The sequence below is a fragment of the Monosiga brevicollis genome, genomic scaffold (genome assembly GCF_000002865.3).
Source record: "Monosiga brevicollis MX1 MONBRscaffold_18 genomic scaffold, whole genome shotgun sequence".
NCBI lineage: Eukaryota > Choanoflagellata > Craspedida > Salpingoecidae > Monosiga > Monosiga brevicollis.
In genome coordinates, this window is record NW_001865055.1 from 47517 (window position 1) to 67910 (window position 20394).

Below are 20394 nucleotides of genomic sequence, written 5' to 3' on the forward strand. Positions count from 1 at the left end.
CCATCGAATTGACTGACACGTCATATGCGCCAAACGTCTGACATGACGATATCATTCAAAAGACACGTTCACTGTCTTCGTATACTGCTATATCCTGTAATGTCAGACAATTTGACGACGGTTATTTTTTTTCATTTTTCTTCTCTCTCGGATCGCGACGCGCGCTGGGTCACCAGAGAGAGCAACGTGAGGCGGCAGAGCTGGCAGAAGGCGGTGGGATGGCGGTGACGGCCGGGCGATTTAGGCAGGAGCTTCGGGAGCGGCTGCGCCGCCATGGGCATTTGAACTCGTTACGCAGTAGCTTGCAGGCGGCTCTTTTGGCCGACTTTCATGCCGGGGGCGCGCCGGTGCCCGGTGCAGCTGGCGCCCGACGCAAGCCGGGCTTTTGGCACGCCCTCGAGGCTTTGATTGCCCAGCACTTTACTGTGCGTCATGACGATGTGATGCTTCACTGTCACTTGGCAGATGGCCGTCTACGCCCAGATGAGGTGCAGCATCTTTCCCTGCGCGCCCTCCTTCAGGCCATGAACTTGCCCTGTGAATCCATGCATCTGGCTCTCGATCGCCTCAGGCTCACCGAGGCTCAAATTCGAGAGTTGACTCAAAAATCATCCGAGGAAGCAACGCCGGATTCGTCCTCAGCTCCTTCTATTCACGATGCCCAGCCCCCGCCCAGTCTTTTGGCTGCCCTTGTACTTGCTGGGCTTCAATTCCTGACGACGGAACAAGTTCCGTCACACAATCACGAGACGCCCAAGGACTGGGAACGAGCTCTTGCTGAAGTGCACCGTCAGGCCGAAGCCCGCGCACAAGCGCGTCTGGCCACTGAGCAAGAACGCTTTCGACAGACTGAACTCCTCCAGATGCGACTCCAGGAGCGCGAGCGCTTGGCGTACGTTTGCCAGCTAGCCCCGCTGCTCCGCCTCCCCGCCATACCACTTTTCTTATCCCACCCTTTGCCTGTGTGGATACCCGCTTGTTACACAGCCGGGAACTTGAAGACACGCGCACTCAACTGCAGACCGCTTACGAGGCACGCGCTCAAGCGCTTCAGCAGCGGGAGGAGCGCGCAGATGACGAGCGCCGCCGCCTGGCGGCCCAGCTCAAGGTCTGCCTCAGCCAGCTTCTCTCTTTTTTTATTGTATTTTAATTCTTTTCTTTTTTCAAAAACACAAGCTCACCGCTGATTGGCCCCCGACTTCCTTGCTCCCTTGCAGACTGACGCAAACGAGCAATTGGCCGCCAAGCGTCGGGAACTGGATGCGTTGGAAACCGAGCTGCGCCAGCATCTCAATACGCTGACGCTGCAACAGCAAGGCACCTCTGCCCTGGAAGAACAGCTCCACGCGGCGCGAGCACAAACTCAGCAACTGGCGGCTCAACTGCAATTTGCCACCGCCACGCGTGGTCAACTGGAAGGGCAGGTGAGCCCCATATATGTTTCTGTTCACTTTCACGTTGAGATACCTTGAGATCTACCCCCCTAGCATCCTGAGCACTGACGTCCCATTCTTTTTTGAACATGCCTAGGTGGCCTCTCTGCAAACCCGCTTAGAACACCAGAGTGACTATGCCAACATTCGATATCAAACACAAGAGCAGGAGGTGGGGCGCCCGCTGGCTTACCTGCCTGCAATCACGCGTGCGTTTTTCATTTATGCTGACGATTTGCCCTCTCTTGCAGCGCCGCATCCATGCCCTGACCAAAGCTCTTGATTTGGCTGCGGAGCGCCACGACCTCATGGAACACCGTCTCCGCGCTGCCGATGATCACACTCGCGCCGTCGTTCAGGTATTTCTTCCTTTCCTTCTGAGCGCTTCCTTCGCTTGCTCCTCAGGCCCGTCTCACTTTCTCGTTTGACACGTTGTTCAGGACCATGAGGAGCGTTGGGAGCTGGCCATGGCGCAGCAAGCGCAGCAACAACAACAACTGCAAGCTCACATCCATCGCCTGCAGGTAGCAGCCGTTGCGACCTTCCTTTGGAGCCACGCCCATGCCGTGCTCACAGCTGAAACTGTCGCGCTCCCGTTCCAAGGAACAATTGGATGCCCGAAGAGACGAGGTGCGAGGGGCTCGTGAGGCCAATTTGGCCCTGCGAAAGCAGTTGGTTCTTGCGGGCGCCGATCCATCCTCCTTCCCCACTATCCCCCAACCTGCACTTCAAGAGAACCGTGCCCATCACGATTGGAGGCCGACCCAGCCCTCGAGTCAGGCTTCCCATCCCCCACCATCGCAACACCAGTCCGCCCTCCTTTTTGCTCAGCGCCAAATCGAGCAGCTTGAAGCTGACGATAAGGAGCTCGAGCATCGCATGGCCTCGTTTTTGCGCGAAGGGCGCCGTCCTGTGAGTGCCGCAGCCGAGGTCCCGCACGCTACCCAGCTTCGTCTAGGCCCCCGTGCCGCAGTGCTTCAGGATCTGTATCCATCATCAGCAGCCACTCAGGGGGCAGGATCCTCTGAAGCTCGTGCACCTCCAAATTTGCCTGCTGCTCCGTCACCACAACACGGAGTCAAGCCCCACGGCCCCATTGGCTCCTTCGCTGTGACTTCCCCTGCACCTCACGAACCAGAACCTGACAAAGGCGCCCGTGTCACCGACATGCCTCAAGCTCAAGCGGAGTCAGGGCCCGATGCGGCCTTTTCAGCGCACCGATCGCGGCAAGTGGGCCCCTCGGAGATCAGCAGACCTGCAAGTGCCACCGTGCGCCCAGTCACGCCACCGCATGTTCTGGCCTTCTCCCCTGCCTTTCAGCAAGAGACCCGGCCGCCACGTCCCGGGTCCTCTCCACGCCCAAGCGCTCACAGTTCCCCTCAGGCGCAATCACCTCCAGCTCCAGTCGCAACCGTCCGTCCGGCCACGCCTCCCCACCCGCCTCCAGTCTCACCATGTTTTGCTGAGGAAACCGTGCCGCCGCCCACCTCTGCTCCTCCGGCTGCCACAACCTCGATGCCTGCGGTTGACAATTCACCGATACAATCACGCCTCCAGCCCGTGTCTTCTGTCACCACCAGCACTCCTACGCCCGGCCCCCGGGCCACGAGTCTGCTGAGCTCGCTGCAACAGGAGCTCGGCTTTTCTGCGGCACCTCAAGCAACATCGCCGCCGCAAGCTATGCCCGCGTTCACTGTGGCGGCAGCTTCGCCGGGCTCGCAGTCACCCGACACGTAAGCGCCGACCCCACTTGGGCTGCTCCATGCCCATGATCCTCTAGGGCGTTTTTTTTTTTTTTTTTTTGGTTTTTTTTTTGGTTTTTCATATTCTTATGGGGCACGTTCATTCACGACTGGATCATTATTTAGGTCGGTGGTTGCGAGTAGTATCGTGAGCCACGCTTCCCTGTTGGAGCGCGCGTCGGCCTCTCGTCACAGTTCTCCGGCGGCACCAAAGTCTGAAACACAATCCGGGAACGCCTTGCCTGGGGTCGCACAAGACGATCCGTTGGCAGCCTACATGGCCATTGTGGCGCGCAATCGGTAACTGCTGCTTCGCAAATGGGGAGTTGATAGGAACAGGAGGTTGAAAAGCTGTATCGTTTTTAGCTTCTTACTTGGACGGGTTTGGACGATGCTAGGGCCAATAAGGACGAAGCTGCCGCACCAGCAGCTGCCCAGCAGTCCCGGACGGCGTCGCCCGTACCTTCGCACGATAGCTTTGCTGCGGCTTCCTTCCAGCTGTCCGATGCACAAACGATCACACCGCGTGGCTCGCCAGCTGTAGCTGCTGTCTCGTCACGCATTGGTACGTCCCGTCAACTATCCATGATCCCAGCCCGATTTCCACGCTTTTGCCGTGCTGACAAAGAATTTCGATGATCGTGATGCTAGGCGGCTCGGACTTTGATTTGGAGTCAGTGGATGAGCACATAGCATCGGCCGATCTATCGGCTGTACCAGATGACCCAAGCCTTGTGCCGTCTGATCCTTCCTCGGGCGGCCTCTGGTAACCCCTTTCCGCTTGTCCCGTTCAGAAGCAAGGGCGAACCAGCGCTATTTATGATGGCCACACAACCCCGCAAGCCGTGGCACGCTGGCTGGTCTGATTACGGAAACAAGGAATAAAAAAAGTATTTAACAACTTTGAATTGATGATTTTGTTTTTTGCTCAAGAAGAAAAGGTGGGGAGACGGTGCTTTCTACGCCTCGGACTGGATGGTCGAGGCTGCTGGTTGGGCGGACGCCAGCACTGGCTGTTCTAGTTCACTCAGTTGCTTAAGCATGGTTAGGCGCAAGTTCATTTTGAGCGCTCGCTGTTCTGATAAATGGTTGATCTGCTGACCAAGTTGCTGTAACAGGTCAGGTCACACGGGCAGAAATGAGACGTATGAGAGCAGGGGTGGAGTGCAAGATGCCGTGTTGACGGCTTTAAGCGTGAAGGGACGGGTTGCAGGTTTGGAGGAGATTCATACAGACCTCAATATCGGCGGTAATTTCCACGAGTTGTTGCCGCTTCTCCTCAATCTCCTTGCGTTTGGGGGCGGTTTCCGCGAGCATGCGATTGGCGCGCTTCAGTTCATCTGCAGAATAAATGTCGTCGTGAGACGAGCCGGAGTATGCGGCACGTGCGGAAATGAGGGCTCGGTCAGACTTGCCGTGGTGATGCTGATCCAAAACAACTTCCATCAGCCGGTGTCGCTGAGCGCGAGACGAGGCAGCGTGTCCCCCTTGAGTACGTCCTAGGAATGGGAATAACAGAATACACAGGATGCGCGCACAGGATGCTTCAGCGTGTGACAGAAGCTCGGCACGAAACGTGCACCAATGGAGAGAAAATGAGGCTGAGGGGGAGAGTTGGGCCCGGCAGATGGAGCACATACGAGATTGGAGCAATGGGCACAGGCCCAATAACCATCTGGTACACGATCCAGCGGGGGCTGCGTTGCGGCACGATGCGTTCAGCGGGGTGAGAGTTTGTCGGAACCGTCGAGGCTTGGAAATCAACGGTCAAGGAACGTACTGTTGTGCACATGAGGTGGTAAACACGAGGGCAGGCATCACACATCAACAGTTCACCATAACCGTGGCAAACGCTGCAGGCTTCGTCATGGGCCATCTAACGCGCAGACATCACGCAGACCCCGTCAAGGATGTGGCGACAAGCATACTGCCGTACGCTGTGACTGTTTTTACCTCGACAGTGTCTGACGCGTTGTTCGCTGCGACAGGTTTCAATGGACCAGCGCGACGGCCTACAGCAGGGAAGGCAAAAGGGAAGGAGTTGAGTCGGGCAATCAGATGCACTGCCGACCACTTTGAGCGGAAGCATGATGAGGAGGGCGGGCGTACGCTTGCGACGGGTTGGATTCTACGAGCCCCAGGCGTCGTGGCGAGTGAGAGGCACGAGAAATGACACAGGCAAGCAAGCAGGCACGTGGGCTTACCTTTGTCTTGGCGGCACCACGCATAATCTCTTGATGCAGATAAATACCTGTAGGGGCCGTTGTGGAGCGAGGGCGTGTCTGTAAGCAAAAGATAGAAGCACGCGATCAAACCAAGGGTCTTGGGACGGACCTTCTGCCAAGCGACGAGGCACAAGGTGGAGGGAAGCCATGTAGGCGCGTTTGGCGGCGGGACTCCGGTCATCCGGGTGATAAAACTCCAAGGTGGCACGCACAGGCGCATAGGGATCCTTGTCATCGCGCAGGAGAACGGCGTGCGGATCAAGCGGGCGCTGGAGTGGGTGAGTGTGTGAGGCGGCTTGGGAAGCAACGCTAGCCGGGGTTTGTCCAGAGACCCGGGCGGACGCATCCCAAGATGAATTGTGATGGGGCTGACGACGGCCTTCGCCGGCCGCGGCCGTCGGATCGCGAAGCGTGGTGGCGAGCTGGGCTTTCAGACGATCGATGGCTGAGCGACCACCGCGGCCGCGACCACCACGGCTGCGTCCAGCACGACCGCGCGCCCCCCGGCCACGAGCTCCACGACCGCGGCTACTCTCCGTTGTGGGGTCAGTCGGCAGCATTTGGACGGCATCTTCTTGGTCATCGTTGTCGGACGCAAAGGGGCTGTAGTTGTCGCCCATAATGCGACGGGAGCTGTGATTGTTGTGAAAGAGCAGATGGTGGCCGGCATTGTTGTCCGAGTCCATTTGAGAGTCGTCATCAGTGACGCCAAGCGGCTCGATGGCACTCTCCTCGTCCTCCTCCACACCGCCTTCGTCGTTGTCTCCTCCCTCGTCGTCGTCGTCATTGTCACCGGAATTCCCGTCGCCATCGCCGTCATCGTCGTCGTCGTCATTGGCATCGTTGGTTTGTGTCTCGTCTGCGTCATCCTCGTCATCCTGATCACCTTCGTCGTCCACATCATCATCGTCATTGTCGTCTAGATCGTCGCCATCGTCATGCGTGGTGCCCACAGCTGCGGCCTCATCGCCAGCATCGTCGCTGCGCGCTTGACCAGAGCCATTGTCAGCACTCTGGGGCGTGCCGGAGAGCGGTTGGCTTGGGGCCGCTTCACTGTCCTGGTCTTCGTCGTCAGTAAATACAATGTAGGGCCGCTTCGGGCGCGCCACAGAGGACAGAGGCTGTACCCTGCCCACATCCATGCTGTGCAGTTTGCCAACAAAGGGGCACAGCCCCGCCAGACCTTTCTCTTTACACTTGAGGCTCGAGCCAAAGCTCGACCAAGCGCGAAGCCGCGATGGATCGACCGTCAGCACAGAGGCCGCACGCACGACAAGTGCTCCTCTAAGCATCACACAAGGTACGGACGGGCACATGAGCACACGCCTGTCTGTGAACGCCACCGCCATCACCCCATCCCATACCCGTCCGGTAAACGACGAACAAAGTACCACCCACCAGGACCAGACGTACCAGTTGGCCTCTCCACAGGCGGCAGGTGGCCGACACCCAAGGCAGAGCAGCCACGACGAGCGCGCTGCCGTTCGTTTCGTTTCAATTTAAAGGGAAAAATGAAAAAAAAAAAGTTTTAAAAAATGAATCTTGAGATTTGCATTTTTAAAAAAAAAAAATTAAGAAATGGAAGGTAACCGCTTATATTACTAGTGGTAGTTTTACAATTTATACTTTTTACTCTCTCTCTCTTTCTCAAACCGACCAATCTCTCTTCTCTCTCTCTCTTCCACGCTACCCAGCTAGGGAGAATCCCCCATCCCTTGCTTTCATCAGAGATCCTTCCATTTCATCATTCACCTCTCAGCTCCCTCCAAAGCCAAATCCAGAGATCTACCCCCAACCCCCTGCCAACACCAGAGACCCGTCCCCCACGCAAATCCGCCCATTTGCCTTGATCCTGCCCAACCCTACTTCCAATCCCGCCGCCCCCTCTCTCACGATTTCAAAACGGCAGCGCCCCCCCTCCTCCCCTCTTTAGCTCCTTCCTCCAGCTCCCTCTTCCTCTCCTTCCTCCTCTCCTTCTCCCCATCCCTTCCCACTTCTTGGGCTCCAGTCCACGTATGGTGCCCTCTACTTGGGCATATCTCGTTGTCGGTCACAAGCGCTGGCGGAGAGCGTCACGCGGGACCCCTGACAACACGATTGCAGGTAATGACAGGAGCGCGCCGTCGCGGGTCGGTCGCGCGCGTCCTCAGGGCGCTGTCGCTGCCGTATCGCACCGTCACCACACTTGCTTATGCGCTCGTGCTGGTATGTGTTCTCCCGGTGCAGAAGACCTGTTTCTGTCGAGTGTGCGCTGCTTGTCCGCAACCCCAAGGCCCAAGACATGACGGGGTTTGTGCAGCTGGTACGTCCTTTCGTGGCCGCTCGCATCTCCTTTTCCGCTCACATTGACCCCCTTTGAGCCGTCAAGCTCACAAACAAATGGGCATGCCTGCGGATGTCTGCCTCCTGCGGCGCATCAACCCCTTACCAAACGCTAGATATACATTCCGCGACAGTACCGTGCAGCCGATGCCGAAAAGCTGCGCGCCAAGGTTTCTTCTCCGCCTGCTTCTCCGTCGCCTGCTTCTCCGCCGCCTGCTTCTTCTTCTCCGCTTGTCCTTCTCCGCTTGCTTATCTCTCCACGAAACAAGCCCCTTATGACATCAACTGCCCATGACTGGGATTTAGGTCCGCGAACCTGATGGTCAACGAGCAAAGGTCAAGATTCGACTTGACCCCAAACACAATGCCCGTGATGCCGACGGTCAGTCCGTCCAGCCCAGACAGTCTGCTCCTTGACCACCAGCCGCGCTCGAATCCGTTGTCAATTTCACTCTTGTCCTCGTCTGCTCAGCCGCGCGCGTCGCCTTTCTCCCCCGCCTGGTTGGCCCACACCACCTCGTGGTGGCCATCAACGGCACCAAGCTTCCCATTCAATACGACTTGGTATCTTAGCCTCCGCGGCTGCGCTACTCCACCTGCTTGACACATCCGCACGCATGCCGTGGCAAACCCGCCAGTACGACCCCGCTTTCTCCTCATCCCCTGCCGTTGTCTTCTTTGTCTAGAACATCAACGAATCTCACCTGAGTTCACAATCTGACGCCAACATCGGCACTTTTACCACCACCACCACCACCACCAAAGCTGTAGCTACCACCACCACCGCTCTTGGTACGTGTGTACTGTGACCTGTGCCTCTCAACCTCCGGGGCAACCAGACTTCTTACAGGATGCTCCACACTCCCGACTCTTGTCGTGCAGCTGCCGCCATGGGCCCAGCCTACCACCAAGTGCCTGACGATGCGCTCGATTCCGAGTCGATCTTCGCACGCAACTCGCAAAAGGTCCGCCCTGCATTGCCCCTCGCCCCGCCCCATGCCCTCCAGGAAATTAACTTCTTATCTTTGCTCCCTCAATATTGCATTTTACTCCCATGACAGGCCAACTCGGCACAGGTAGAGGCCTTGCGTGCTCAGATAAAAACAGATTTGCGCGCACAGCAACAAGCCATGCAAGACGAAAAGTACGCATCTTGCATGGTCGCTCTGCAACGGTCCCCGTCATACCTTCTTTTTTGCAGCCATTTTACGTCACCCGTATGATGATTTCTCGTCCCGTCTTGATAGAGACATGCGCAAAGAGGAAAAGCGCCGGTTGCGCGAGCGCATCAAGCAGCGCATGCTCGCCAAGCAGCTTGCTGCTTTGGGTGACAGTGCTTCGACCCCACCTATGCCTCTGGCCATGGACACCACCGAAGACAGCCCGGATACCCCATCCACCCCTCCATCCTCGACTCACCACCGACGTTCCCGCGAGCCCGGCTCGGAGGACGCGGCACAAGGACATTCTTCCTTGTACGGCCCCCAACCCTGCACACGCACACGGTGCAACCACGCCTCTACCCCTCACACTGGCTTCGTACGCCTTTCTCTTTTTTGCTTTGTCCCGTCTCTCTCTCTCTCTCTCTCTCTCTCTCTCTCTCTCTCTCTCTCCCTCTCTCTCTCTCTCTCTCTCTCTCTCTCTCCGCGGGCCCCCAGATTTCGTCGCAAGCGCAACAGCACGCAGCTTCCCCCGGAACAACCTTCATGCTGGCTATGCGGGTCGCCCGTCAAGTACGCTGCCACACGGCCGCCACTTCCATGCAATTCCCTGACCGCCTCTTTCCTTCCTTTTTTTGTCAATTTCTTCCAAGCTTATCCCGATCCCTTGTTCACGTCTTTAGGCAAGGAGTTGTCCTACTTGCGCAACAGTACTGCTCTTCCGACTTTAAGCATCTTTTTATTAATCGTAAAAAGCGAGCCCTTCTCCTCAACAAAGTCCAAAATATGGGTACAGGTGTGATGATATCTCCGTTTTCAATGCGCCCTTGATGCCCAATCCTGAAGTTGTCTCGCTCACCCGTGCTCTCCCGGTGTATCAGTTCCCTTCAATCTTCTCAAGCGCATCCCAGATATCAATCTCAAAGGTACAGCCTTGGCGCTCCTCACCATCCTGACTGAAATGCATTTTGCTTGTTTTCTGGTTTCCGGTTCTGGTTTCTGGTTTCTGGTTCCTGGTTTCTTGTTTCCTGTTTTTTTTTTTTTTTTTTGGAGGGGGTTTTTTTTTTGTTTGTTTTTTTGGTTTTTCTCAGCCAAGCCCATTGTCTAGGCCTTCAAGTCAAGGATGTGCGCCACGCCATGCGTCTATTTACCGAAGCCGGCTCTTACATCCTACCTTCAGTTTCGGGTTGGTGGCATCACAGGCTTTTCTTTTCTTTTTTTCTTTTTTTTGTCCCTTCATTGATTTTTGTTTTTCGGAACTCGTGCGCTTTCATGTTCGCCTGTTCCCATTTACTTTTAGATGGTCATGAAGCCACGATTGGCACCGGGGACGCACGTTTGTGCCTCTCCACTCTCCTCGTCCGAAAAATTGGCGAGGCCGCTGCCAACTCGGCAGTTGAAGCCCATCTGAGCGAGCTGATTGAGAATCACGAGCTACAGTCACCTTCGATCATGCGCGAAACAGAGTTCTTGGTCCTTGCCGCCGAGCTGATGCACGAGTGGGCTCATGGGACGCTCAAAGCTAAATCTGCTGCCGTGCGAAAGAGCATGCGAGCTTCGCAGTCTACCCACCCGAGCGCGCTCTTTGGTGGTAACATGCCCAAGCCTGGCAACCTCAACCTGAACCACGTTTTCGGAATTGCACCTGCTGGCTTCAGCGCCCCTGCCCCTGCACCCACTCCCAGTGGCCCCACACAACCGCAATTGGTTTGTCAACGTTGCGATGAAATCGCCTTCCAACGCATTTTGCCGCCGTGCCTCTGCCATTCAATTCATGTTCGTTTTGCTCCTTGCTTGTGTATTCCAGGGTTTTAGTGGCGACGCTGGAGCTGACAATTGGATGATGTACTAGAGAAACAAGATGCGCTGACCATCCTAAACGACCAAACGTGAATGTGATCCGACCAGACAATTCTTTTTGTTTTATTTGCCCTGTGTGTTGCACGCCGCCACTTTGTGCCATCCGTGTTCCGTGTTTGCGGCGCCACGGGCAGACAAAATTGGCTGTGGCTGAACGTGTCCTTTTCAAACTCACTCGTGAATCTTGCGCCCTTCACTCCCTGACCTGCCTTTACCCGCCCTTATCCATGAGTATCTGGCAAATCTTTTTCATGTAACCCACACGAGGAGGGGTTTTTTTCTTGTTGCAGATGAAGTTATTTTGAGTAATTTTGTGTTCACTGCAATTAAATGAGCTCGATGAAAACCTGTACCACCTCATGTCCGCATTGCTCCTTGGGCAGCGACGTGCTGCATGTACGGATCATCGTCATCCCAGCTGGCAAACAGCGGTGCGTCGGCCAGAGAGCTTTCATCGACGTCTGTTGCGTATGCAGGTGGTCTTTCGCTCCGACTGAGATCTGGCAGCATGGGATCCACAAGACTGTTGGCTGACCCCACACCATCCGAACGTGGTGCTCCATGGCGGTCTTGCGTCGCTGCAAACCGTGAAACACTCGTCTGTGGTCCCGAGCGGGGCTGGTTGTCACTTGTCCCGCGATGGTTCACGTCAATCAGCTCCAAGTACCGAGCTTCAATCTCCGTGTCAGTGCGGCCTGGCAGCTCAGCCGCCATGTCAAGCCAGGTAATGTCATATTGACCTATACGCAAGAGGAATCGTCCATGACCCGAAATATGTCAGCCAAAGGCATCCACACACAAGCCCATCGATCAACCCCCTTTGGGGTGGCAAGGGCACCTACGAGCAAGCTGCATGATTGCATCATCTTCCTCGCGAGTCCACGGGTAGAGCTCCGATGGTAAAATTTGATCCGTATCCTGCTTCCCCATCACATAACCACATAAGCATGAAATGAGGGACCAGCAGGAATCATGAGGAGCGACAATAAAGTTGTGGCACCCACGTCGGCTCCAAACCACTGGTGTAGCTCGTGCTCAACGGACGCATCGCGAACTGATCGCACGCCATGCTCGCCCAAAAAATGAGAAATGGTCTCGCGCGTCACGTGAATCTATCCCATCGTCGATTGACCCAGCCGCAGCGTCAGTGTCGTCCGTCGTGCCGCTCTTCAATGCCAGAGTGCATCGGGGCGTACCGCAACATGTTTCTGTCCTTGGGCCATCTCCATGTCGCGACGAGACGCCGCAAGCTCGTCGCGTGCGAGTGCGAGCAGGAGCTCGACCTCCTTGAGCGCTTCGTCCTTGAGTTTCAATTCCCGCTAACATCCACAGGAGTCATGAGCGATAAGGTAAGTGCTGTCAAGGGATTGGAATCAGTAATATCAGAACCAACCTGCAAGTTGTTCGCCAACCCTGCTTGGAGTTGCCCAGCATCCATTGCAGCATTAGCTTGTACAAGGGCGCGTAGCTCCTCGTTCTAATTGAAACCCGCACAGCAGATCTCATGATAAAGGGACGCGAAAAAAAAAACACTTGCAATAATTTCAGCCAAGGCTGCCAATACCTCTGCTGCTAGCTGTCGGCGCCGGGCGGCCTCCGTTTCCAGCTGGGCCAACAGCCTGGGATCAGTGGCTCGATTTATTCGCTCGCGCTCCAGCTCTAACAGCAGTAACCCACGGCCAGATTTATTCAAGGTGAACAACTACCAGGTACCCTCACTCAATCTTGTTGGCAATTTTGCGGAATGCACCTCGGCGAGCGTCGTTCAGATCCTGCTCAAGCTTGTCCAACATGCGATGCAAAGCATAAACCGCCTCGCGCCACCCGGCCTAATCATGCAAACCACGCCATCATACACAAAGGTCGAAAACCGAGGCTGCATGGTGATTCAGGAGAGCCCAGATCCCAACCTTCTCACGTGGCGTCATGGAAAGATCGTCATTTTCGCTGGGCACGCGAATGCCGCGCTCCCGCAAGCGTTCTTCGATATCGGCATTGCGTGCTGCCGAGAAGTCGCACACCATGAGGGCTGACGTTACAACTCGGCACGGTATTCCGAGGAGATAAAATGGTCGTACTTGTGCCCAGCTGACTCAGGCGCCGTTCAGATTGGAGCGGCGAGGCCGCAGAGCCTTGTGGAAATGATGATTCCGCCTGCTTCAACTCCTGAGATAAAAATCGACGTGGTATCGTAAGATGGCCTGCTTAACCTGGAGCAGATTCCAATTGCAAAGTACGCTACACGATGGTAGATTTGCCGTCGGGCTAACCGCTTGAAGGCGCGCAATTTCAGCCTCGTGCGAAGCCAGTAGCGCACCGACTCGGTCGAGCTAATGACATCACGCAGTGCGGAATATGGTCAAGCCACCATGACGTTGATTGCCACCTTGCACTTTCAACTGCTCGCGATCCGCTAGAACATGAGCAAACCTCTTCTCGCTCGCTCTTTGAGCCGCGTTGAAGTCGCGCCACCGAGGCCTCGGCTGTTGCAGCACGTTCCTCCTATCGGCGATGTCCACATAATTTCGCCAGGTCTGGGCCACAGAGAGCTGATGCGAGTGCAAGGATGCGGACCTACAGCCTCTTTTAAGCGGCGCCGGGTGTCTGCCAGAGCTGCCTCCAGCTGTCACAATGATGTGCAGGAATGAGCTAGACGTAACGAGCATACTCAAAGCAGATATGCCAAGAGGGCTCACTCATACTTGGGCATTTAGTGTTTCGGCATGCTGTACGCGCTCATCCATGGCTTTGAGCTGATCTCTGCAACATCCGATTTACATTGAATCCATCGACAGGTGCCAACGCGACGGGGCGCCATGGAACAACGATCGTACTGCAAACGCTCCATAATAGCCTCTGCCTCAGGTCCAGGCACTGTCGACGATTCTGGTTCAAAAACTGGTCCGCCACCAGCGGCTTGTGCCAGCTCATCGGCAAGGCTCATCTGAAACGTGACCACGAGATGTCAAACAACAAGTGTGGGCGAGGATTTTGTCTGGAAGAAAATCATGCGATATTGACATTCGTACATGACGGTGTGGCATGGGAGTTTTGTGCAAATCTTCAGAGATGGGCCGGCTTGCCCCCCCTCCACGGGTCTGCAGCTCAGCCAGCCGATGCTCAAGCGTGCGAACCTGTCCTCAGCACCATTGAGACGCATAAGTCAAGTCTTTTGAACGCGCCCTACCCGACAAGCCGGCATTACCTGTTGTCGCAAGTCACGATTGTGAGCGTCAAGTTGCCGGGCATTGAGCGCCTCGTCAGACAGTTGCTTGGTACGCAGGCTTAGAGCTCTGGTAAGGGGGCCGATGATGGCCGCGCGCGTCACGTGAGCATCTGGCGCAAATGGTGGTTGCGAATTTGGTCAGAGAGCAATGGGAACACATACGCCAGCTCAGCGTCCTTGGCACGGAGTTGCGCGCGGGTGCGAGCCAGCTGAGACTCCGCCTTCTCTTGCTGACTTTGGCGAGCTTCTGCTGACTCGCGTATAGTCTGCATTCAGCAAGGGGGTGAGGAGAGGACAGCCGTCGCACTAGCTGGTGTGAGAATATAAGATAAGAAAGACCACGCACTTGTTGAAGACGAGCCACTTCGGCCTGGGCAGATGTCAATTGCGATTGCAGATCCTTCTCTTGGCGCTTGTCACGGCCACGTTGCGAAAGACGGCGTTGCAAGGACTGTACTTCTGCTTCAGACTGATTAACTTGGTTTTGCAGCCGCCGAACCTCAGCCTTGAGACGTACAGTGGCTTGCTGCGCTTCGGTGAGCTCGGCGTCGGCTTCAGTACGCACCCCCTATCAGAGAAGAGGAAAGGTCATGACCGACAGGTGTGCATGTGTGCGCAAAGCGGAAGAGCATGATCTGTCATAGACTATTGCAGATACCTCAGCAAAAGCGGAGTTGCGTGCAAGGGTGGTTTTGTGCTGCTCCTTTTCTTGTTCAAACCGATTTTTCAAACTGCTCAATTCGTCTTGCATGCGCTCTTTCTCGCCAGCGGTGACCAGCATCACATCCATGGTGGCCGCCAGCACTACAGGCAAGGAGGGCATAATGAAGCTGGTCCGCCCCAAGAAACTTGCTTTCAGCACGGCAGGCAAGGTCAGGCTTACTCGCATGTGCCAGGCGAGAGGAAGCAAGTGGAACCATGCCTTGTGCTCCATCGTGACCCTGCAAAAGTACGCGCCACAAAAAAAACAGAAACCAAAAAATAAAGAAAAAATGAATCACATAATCAAAGGAATTGATTGGAAGAATGAGACAAATGGCGCCTGTCTCGCCGCTAGAAAATGGTGCAGTGTTCCCGGCCACGGCCTGAAAGATAAGCATCAAGAATCACCTGCTCGAGAAGATCTGCCAAATCTTGAACGTCAAGACGCTGCTTGGGACTCAACCCCAGGTGCTGAAGAAATCGCTCAGTAAACAGAGGCTAAATGACGAGGAAAGATGTTGCCGCAAGGATGATTGACAAGCAGAAAAAAATTGGAGTACGACAAAGGTGCGCAACCCAACAGAACAGGAAGGCGCCGCACCCCGGAGTAGAGCTGCGCAATGTGTTGTCGACGGCCGCTTGAATCCCGTGGGCTCCCTAGGTGCGCGCTGAAGCATCACAAGTTGATGGATGAGCTGGATGCATGCACGCAAGCAACGTCCGAGGTTTTGACGGCGACGACGGCAAGCCGTCCCGGCGAGACCCCCCCTCTCCCCCCGCCGGCATGAGAAGGGCAGTTTTGCGGCATACTAGGTTGTGAATAGACTGTCTTGCACCAAGGGAGTCAGGTCTTCCGGGCTTATGAACCCGTCCCCATCCTCGTCGAGGGCGTCAAACACCTGCGTGCCGCAGCGATTGGGCACGAAATCGCGGGTGTTGAGCCGGAAGCGCAGACACTGGGAACAGCAAGGGCATCCTCTCAGGCTTGACCTGTTCAGGCAAACAGGAATACAAACACCTACCTCCTGCAACGAGCGCGCCATCGTACACTCGTCCAACGACCACCACGCTTCCCTCAAATCCGGAAAGAAAAAAAAAATCAAAAAACGTTCAAAAATAAAAAAATACGTGTAAAGTAAAATTTACAACTGGGAAGGAGCAAGGGTCCTACTCGCTCCGTGCTTGCTTGCTTGCAAAAAAAAACGGGCATGGCAGGCACCGATGGCAAAAAGCGCTGGGAGGCTCGTCGTGAAGCATTTCGGTCCGAAAACTTGGTTGCTATTCGCCGGGATGGGTGAGCGGCTGGCGCGCGCAGCGGTTGCTTTGCTCGCGGTCGCGACATCGTGCAGCTCGGTCGATCATGTTCAGGCAGGCCCTGCTCGAAACAAGACCGTGGCGACTGAAGGGGCGGGCCAGACATCCATCGCCGCACCCTTGAAAAACGCCTTTGGTGGGCAAGGCTTCCCCCCACCGTTTGCCATTCTGCCGTCGGGTGAGGTCACGGAGAACCTAGCCGAGCTGGGCGATGTCGCCGAGGCCATGAAGGTCGACGAAACAGAAGCAAACCAGCGTAACAGGTTCTCAGGGTGGCCGGGCCCCTTCTGGCTGGTCAACACGTTCATGTACGAGGGATGGCTGTCAACGATGCGCTATGTCAAGCACAAGCCCACCAACCGCTGTGCCGTCATCTGGACCGTGGGCATGCTGGCCAAATCCGTTAAGAGCGCAAAAATCGACTTTGAGCGGTACAGCAAGTATCTAGCTGCCATTATCACTGCTCGCGATGCTGCTGCACATCGGGCCAGTACGGGCCTCGACCTTGCCAACGTGACGCATGGGCGCTGCGACCCAACCCGAGTCAACTACATGCTGACCATGGACGATATCATGTGGGAGCACCTGACAGCCGAGGGCAAGGCGACGGTGCTGGACCGTTTTGACACGGTGGTCACGTCCACCCCGTTTGATGTTTTGATGAAGACTGTCCCCCCCTTTGTTCTTCACATGCAAAACGACCCAACGCTCGGCATCCATCGTCTGTTGGCGTTGATTGGGGCGCCCTACCCACGTGTGATGGCGCTGGACACGGACAACGTGGCGTGCCGTGTTGGGTGGGAGCTGGCGTTTGGGCTGCTAAAGGAGTATGACATTGTCACGGTCAAGGGCCCGATTCCTTTTGGAGGCAGCTGTCATAAGCGCGAGACGCCCTTCCCACCTATTCGGCTTGACAAGGGAAAATCCGTACTGGACTACGAGCATTACGAGGAGGTCAACATTGGGACATGGGCCATCGACTATCACAATCCTCATACACGGCAGCTTATGTTGGCCGCGCTGGACGCATGGGTGAGCCTAACCTTGATGGTCTCTGGACCAAACTACAATCGAGTTCGCGATGGCTGTCTGCAAGGCGATCAGCTAGCGTATCGAATTGCCATGTACGCGATGCAGCGGCGACTGGACATTTTCAAGGATATTTCGACGGCCCACAGCCGTCTGCAATGTCGTACCGGTATGATTGGATACCAATGCACACATTTTCATACGTCACATCGTCTACCAGCCGTGAATATGTCGCTGAGCGTGTGCAGCGCTAAACAGCCCAAGAATGTGCCCAATCACCACACCGTCCCAGAGGCCGACTCGCACATTCACTTTTCGTACGGTACACTATGGTAAATTTTAAGGAGGAAGCAAGAACATGACGCTACAGTAGCTTAGTAGCTTGGCATGTCGCTCTGTCTTGATGGCGCTGAAGCCTTTCCTCTTTTCGGTGTATGATTGTCGTCGTATGTACGCTACTAGCAGCCTACGATGCGGCAGGTGATATGCACCCATTTGCATTCTGTCTGTGTGCGCCATGCGCCGCGTCTTTTTCTTTGCCTCATGCGTATCGAAACACTTGATTCAAATTTTACATGAAACGGATCGATGAATGTCTTCAATGAATTTCGGCTCTGTCTCTGTCCTGTCTCATTGTCACTCAAAATCATGTCTGCTTGGCACGGTGTCAATGCGACAGTGTCCTGGGCGGTCGAACGTAACGCTTGCGTCACGAACACAGTGTCACTCGCTCCGGCTGGGCTGGCACAAAGTTTTTTTCGTTTTTGTTGACCGTTGACGGCAGTTGGTCCAAAATATGGCGCAAGCATTGCATCGTAAACCCGTGCCCATCGATGAAGCACGGTTCAACAAATGGCTGCAAATGGGTGGTGAATAGCTCGTTGAATTTGAATGATTATCACCGGCCAGAAACTCGAGACGGGAGTGGTCGCAGGCTTTATGGTGTGTGGAGGTCAATGTTGAGCTGCAAGGAAGCGCGTCAGTGTGGAGGAATCGGAAACGTTTTTGAAAAAGGACTAGAAGCGTCCGTGGGGACAGAGCAAGAGCCTTGAAATTGTCTGGTCAATTGAAAACGGATGCGGTCAGTCAGCATTCACAGTGACCACCAGATGTACGGTTAAAATGGCTGCCGAGTGGCTCCGTCCCAAGAAAGGGAAACAGCGACTAGTGCCTCAGAACAGGTATTGGAACAGGAAGAGGCAGCGGTGATAACAAGTGGGCACACATAAGCAATCTGCCAGGACATTGCAAGGTACGCAAAGCACGTCATGTTCAATCATTGACCTTCATCAGGAAGGAACTCGCTTCAATAGCATGTGGATGCGCGCGAAAGCAACAAAGGTGTTCAAAAACGTCGCGACGAGGATTTGACACCAAATGGAAAAATTAACAGTATCCTTAAAATTTACCATAGAGTACCGTACGAAAAGTGAATGTACGAGTCGGCCTCTGGGACGTTGTGATACAAGGGCACATTTTTGGGCTGTTTAGCGCTGCACACACTCAGCGACATATTCACGGCTGGTACACGACGTGGCGTATGAAGATGCGTGCACTGCTCCCCAATCGAACCGGTACGACATTGCAGCCGGCTATGAATCGACGACACATCCTTGAAAATGTCCAGTCGCCGCTGCATCGCGTACATGGCAATTCGATACGCTAGCTGATCGCCTTGCACGCAGCCATCACGTTCTCGGTCGTAGTTTGGTCCAGATACCATCAAGCTGAGGCTCACCCATGCGTCCAGCACGGCCAACATTAGCTGCCGTGTATGAGGATTGTGATAGTCGATGGCCCATGTCCCAATGTTGACCTCCTCGTAATTTTCATAGTCCAAGATGAATGCTCTCTTGGCAAGTCGAACAGGCGGGTAGGGTGTCTCATGCTTATGACAGCTGCCGCCAAAAGGAACCGGGCCCTGGACTGTGACAATGTCATACTCCTCCAGCAGCCCAAACGCCAGCTCCCACCCAACACGGCACGCCACGTTGTCCGTGTCCAGCGCCATCACACGTGAGTAGGGCGCCCCAATCAACGCCAAGAGGCGATGGATGGCCAGTGTGGGGTCGTTTTGCATGCGAAAAGCAACCGGGGGAATCGTTTCCATCAAAACATCAAACGGGGTGGACGTGACCACCGTGTCAAAACGGTCCAGCACCGTCGCCTTGCCCTCGACCGTCAGGTGCTCCCACATGATATCGTCCATGGCCAGCATGTAGTTGACTCGGGTCGGATCGCAGTGCCCGTGCGTCACGTTGGCAAGGTCGAGGCCCGTACTGGCTCGATGAGCAGAAGCATCGCGGGCAGTGATAATGGCAGCTAGATACTTGCTGTACCGCTCAAAGTCGATATGTACTCTCCTAACGGATCTGACTAGCATGCCCACGGTCCAGATGACGGCACAACGATTGGTGGGCTTGTGCTTGACATAGCGCATCGTTGACAGCCATCCCTCGTACAAGGACGTGTTGACCAGCCAGAAGGGGCCCGGCCACCCTGAGAAGTCGTTGTGCTGATCTGCCTCAGCTTTGTCAAACTTCATGGCCTCGGCCACGTCACCCAGCTCGGCCAGGCTATCCGTGACCTCACCCGACGGCAGAATGGCAAACGGTGGGGGGAAGCCTTGCCCACCAAAGGCGTTTTTCAAGGGTGTGGGGGATACCAGGCCCGCCCCTTCGGTCGCCACGGTCTTGCTTCGAGAAGGGCCTGCCTGAACATGATCGACCGAGCTGCACAATGTCGCGAGCGCGAGCAAAGCAACCGCTGCGCGCGCCAGTTGCCCACCCATTATCATTGTTAGCAACCGTATCTCGAAAGAAGGCCGTCGACCTGCCAGACAATCGACCAATGGGACAAGACCATCACCAGGCACGACCAGTGTCTTGAACCTTCCAGGTTTCAACCGGAAAAAAAGGAGACAAACGCCGGGGTCACCCTCTCATCTATAAGACCAGTCGAGAAAATACTTGCTGAGCCACCGCCTGCCAGCCAAGTTCAAGAGCTCAGGGGCTTGCTTGGCAAGGGCCTTCCTTGTTCACAAAGCCAAAACCATTGAAAATGACTTTACACACACCATCAGAGAACATAAATTTATTGTTTTTTTTTAAATTGCGAGCACACCCTTTATGAGTTGTGTCGGTGCAAACCCAAAAAAACAGGGTACACATTCGCTCCCCAGACGTGCGTCGTAGCGACACGCCCCGATGAATGTGGCTTTGGTGGCGATGCCATGGACGGCACGGCTCGAGTGTCATGGGCATCGTATAGTCACATAAATCACTCACATAAACTTGTGAAAAATTAGTAAAATTTTAATTTTCATGATGTGAAAAGGTTGCTTACTCCTAAGAAGCGAATGAAATTCATAATAATAATACA

At 55.2% G+C, this 20394-nt stretch overlaps 6 protein-coding genes across 6 annotated transcripts; 3 read left to right on the forward strand and 3 right to left on the reverse strand.

Annotated features, from left to right (window-relative positions):
• Positions 1 to 218: 218 nt before the first annotated feature.
• MONBRDRAFT_27183 (uncharacterized protein) lies at positions 219 to 3945 on the forward strand (the record flags this gene model as incomplete). The annotated part of the gene is made up of 10 exons (XM_001747591.1): positions 219 to 892; positions 988 to 1108; positions 1218 to 1424; positions 1531 to 1605; positions 1685 to 1792; positions 1874 to 1957; positions 2010 to 3166; positions 3302 to 3475; positions 3574 to 3740; positions 3827 to 3945. The coding sequence occupies 10 exons, from the start codon at positions 219 to 221 to the stop codon at positions 3943 to 3945; spliced, it is 2886 nt and encodes a 961-aa protein (XP_001747643.1).
• A 189-nt stretch (positions 3946 to 4134) lies between these two features.
• Positions 4135 to 6749, reverse strand: MONBRDRAFT_9896 (uncharacterized protein; the record flags this gene model as incomplete). The annotated part of the gene is made up of 4 exons (XM_001747674.1): positions 4135 to 4284; positions 4412 to 4674; positions 5129 to 5187; positions 5380 to 6749. 4 exons carry the CDS (start codon positions 6747 to 6749, stop codon positions 4135 to 4137), a joined length of 1842 nt encoding a protein of 613 aa, XP_001747726.1.
• A 757-nt stretch (positions 6750 to 7506) lies between these two features.
• Positions 7507 to 10734, forward strand: MONBRDRAFT_27185 (uncharacterized protein; the record flags this gene model as incomplete). The annotated part of the gene is made up of 14 exons (XM_001747592.1): positions 7507 to 7605; positions 7673 to 7702; positions 7839 to 7892; positions 8029 to 8104; positions 8195 to 8286; positions 8409 to 8514; positions 8605 to 8687; positions 8784 to 8866; positions 8970 to 9455; positions 9566 to 9678; positions 9764 to 9808; positions 9991 to 10068; positions 10183 to 10589; positions 10690 to 10734. The coding sequence occupies 14 exons, from the start codon at positions 7507 to 7509 to the stop codon at positions 10732 to 10734; spliced, it is 1797 nt and encodes a 598-aa protein (XP_001747644.1).
• Positions 10735 to 11099: 365 nt separating this feature from the next.
• Positions 11100 to 14902, reverse strand: MONBRDRAFT_9898 (uncharacterized protein; the record flags this gene model as incomplete). Its single annotated transcript, XM_001747675.1, has 7 exons — positions 11100 to 11482; positions 12661 to 12744; positions 13129 to 13276; positions 13948 to 14035; positions 14131 to 14234; positions 14315 to 14536; positions 14627 to 14902. 7 exons carry the CDS (start codon positions 14900 to 14902, stop codon positions 11100 to 11102), a joined length of 1305 nt encoding a protein of 434 aa, XP_001747727.1.
• Positions 14903 to 15960: 1058 nt separating this feature from the next.
• On the forward strand, positions 15961 to 17349 carry MONBRDRAFT_37911 (uncharacterized protein; the record flags this gene model as incomplete). Its single annotated transcript, XM_001747593.1, has 1 exon — positions 15961 to 17349. One exon carries the CDS (start codon positions 15961 to 15963, stop codon positions 17347 to 17349), a length of 1389 nt encoding a protein of 462 aa, XP_001747645.1.
• Positions 17350 to 18418: 1069 nt separating this feature from the next.
• Positions 18419 to 19810, reverse strand: MONBRDRAFT_9900 (uncharacterized protein; the record flags this gene model as incomplete). The annotated part of the gene is made up of 1 exon (XM_001747676.1): positions 18419 to 19810. One exon carries the CDS (start codon positions 19808 to 19810, stop codon positions 18419 to 18421), a length of 1392 nt encoding a protein of 463 aa, XP_001747728.1.
• Between the last annotated feature and the right edge of the window lie 584 nt (positions 19811 to 20394).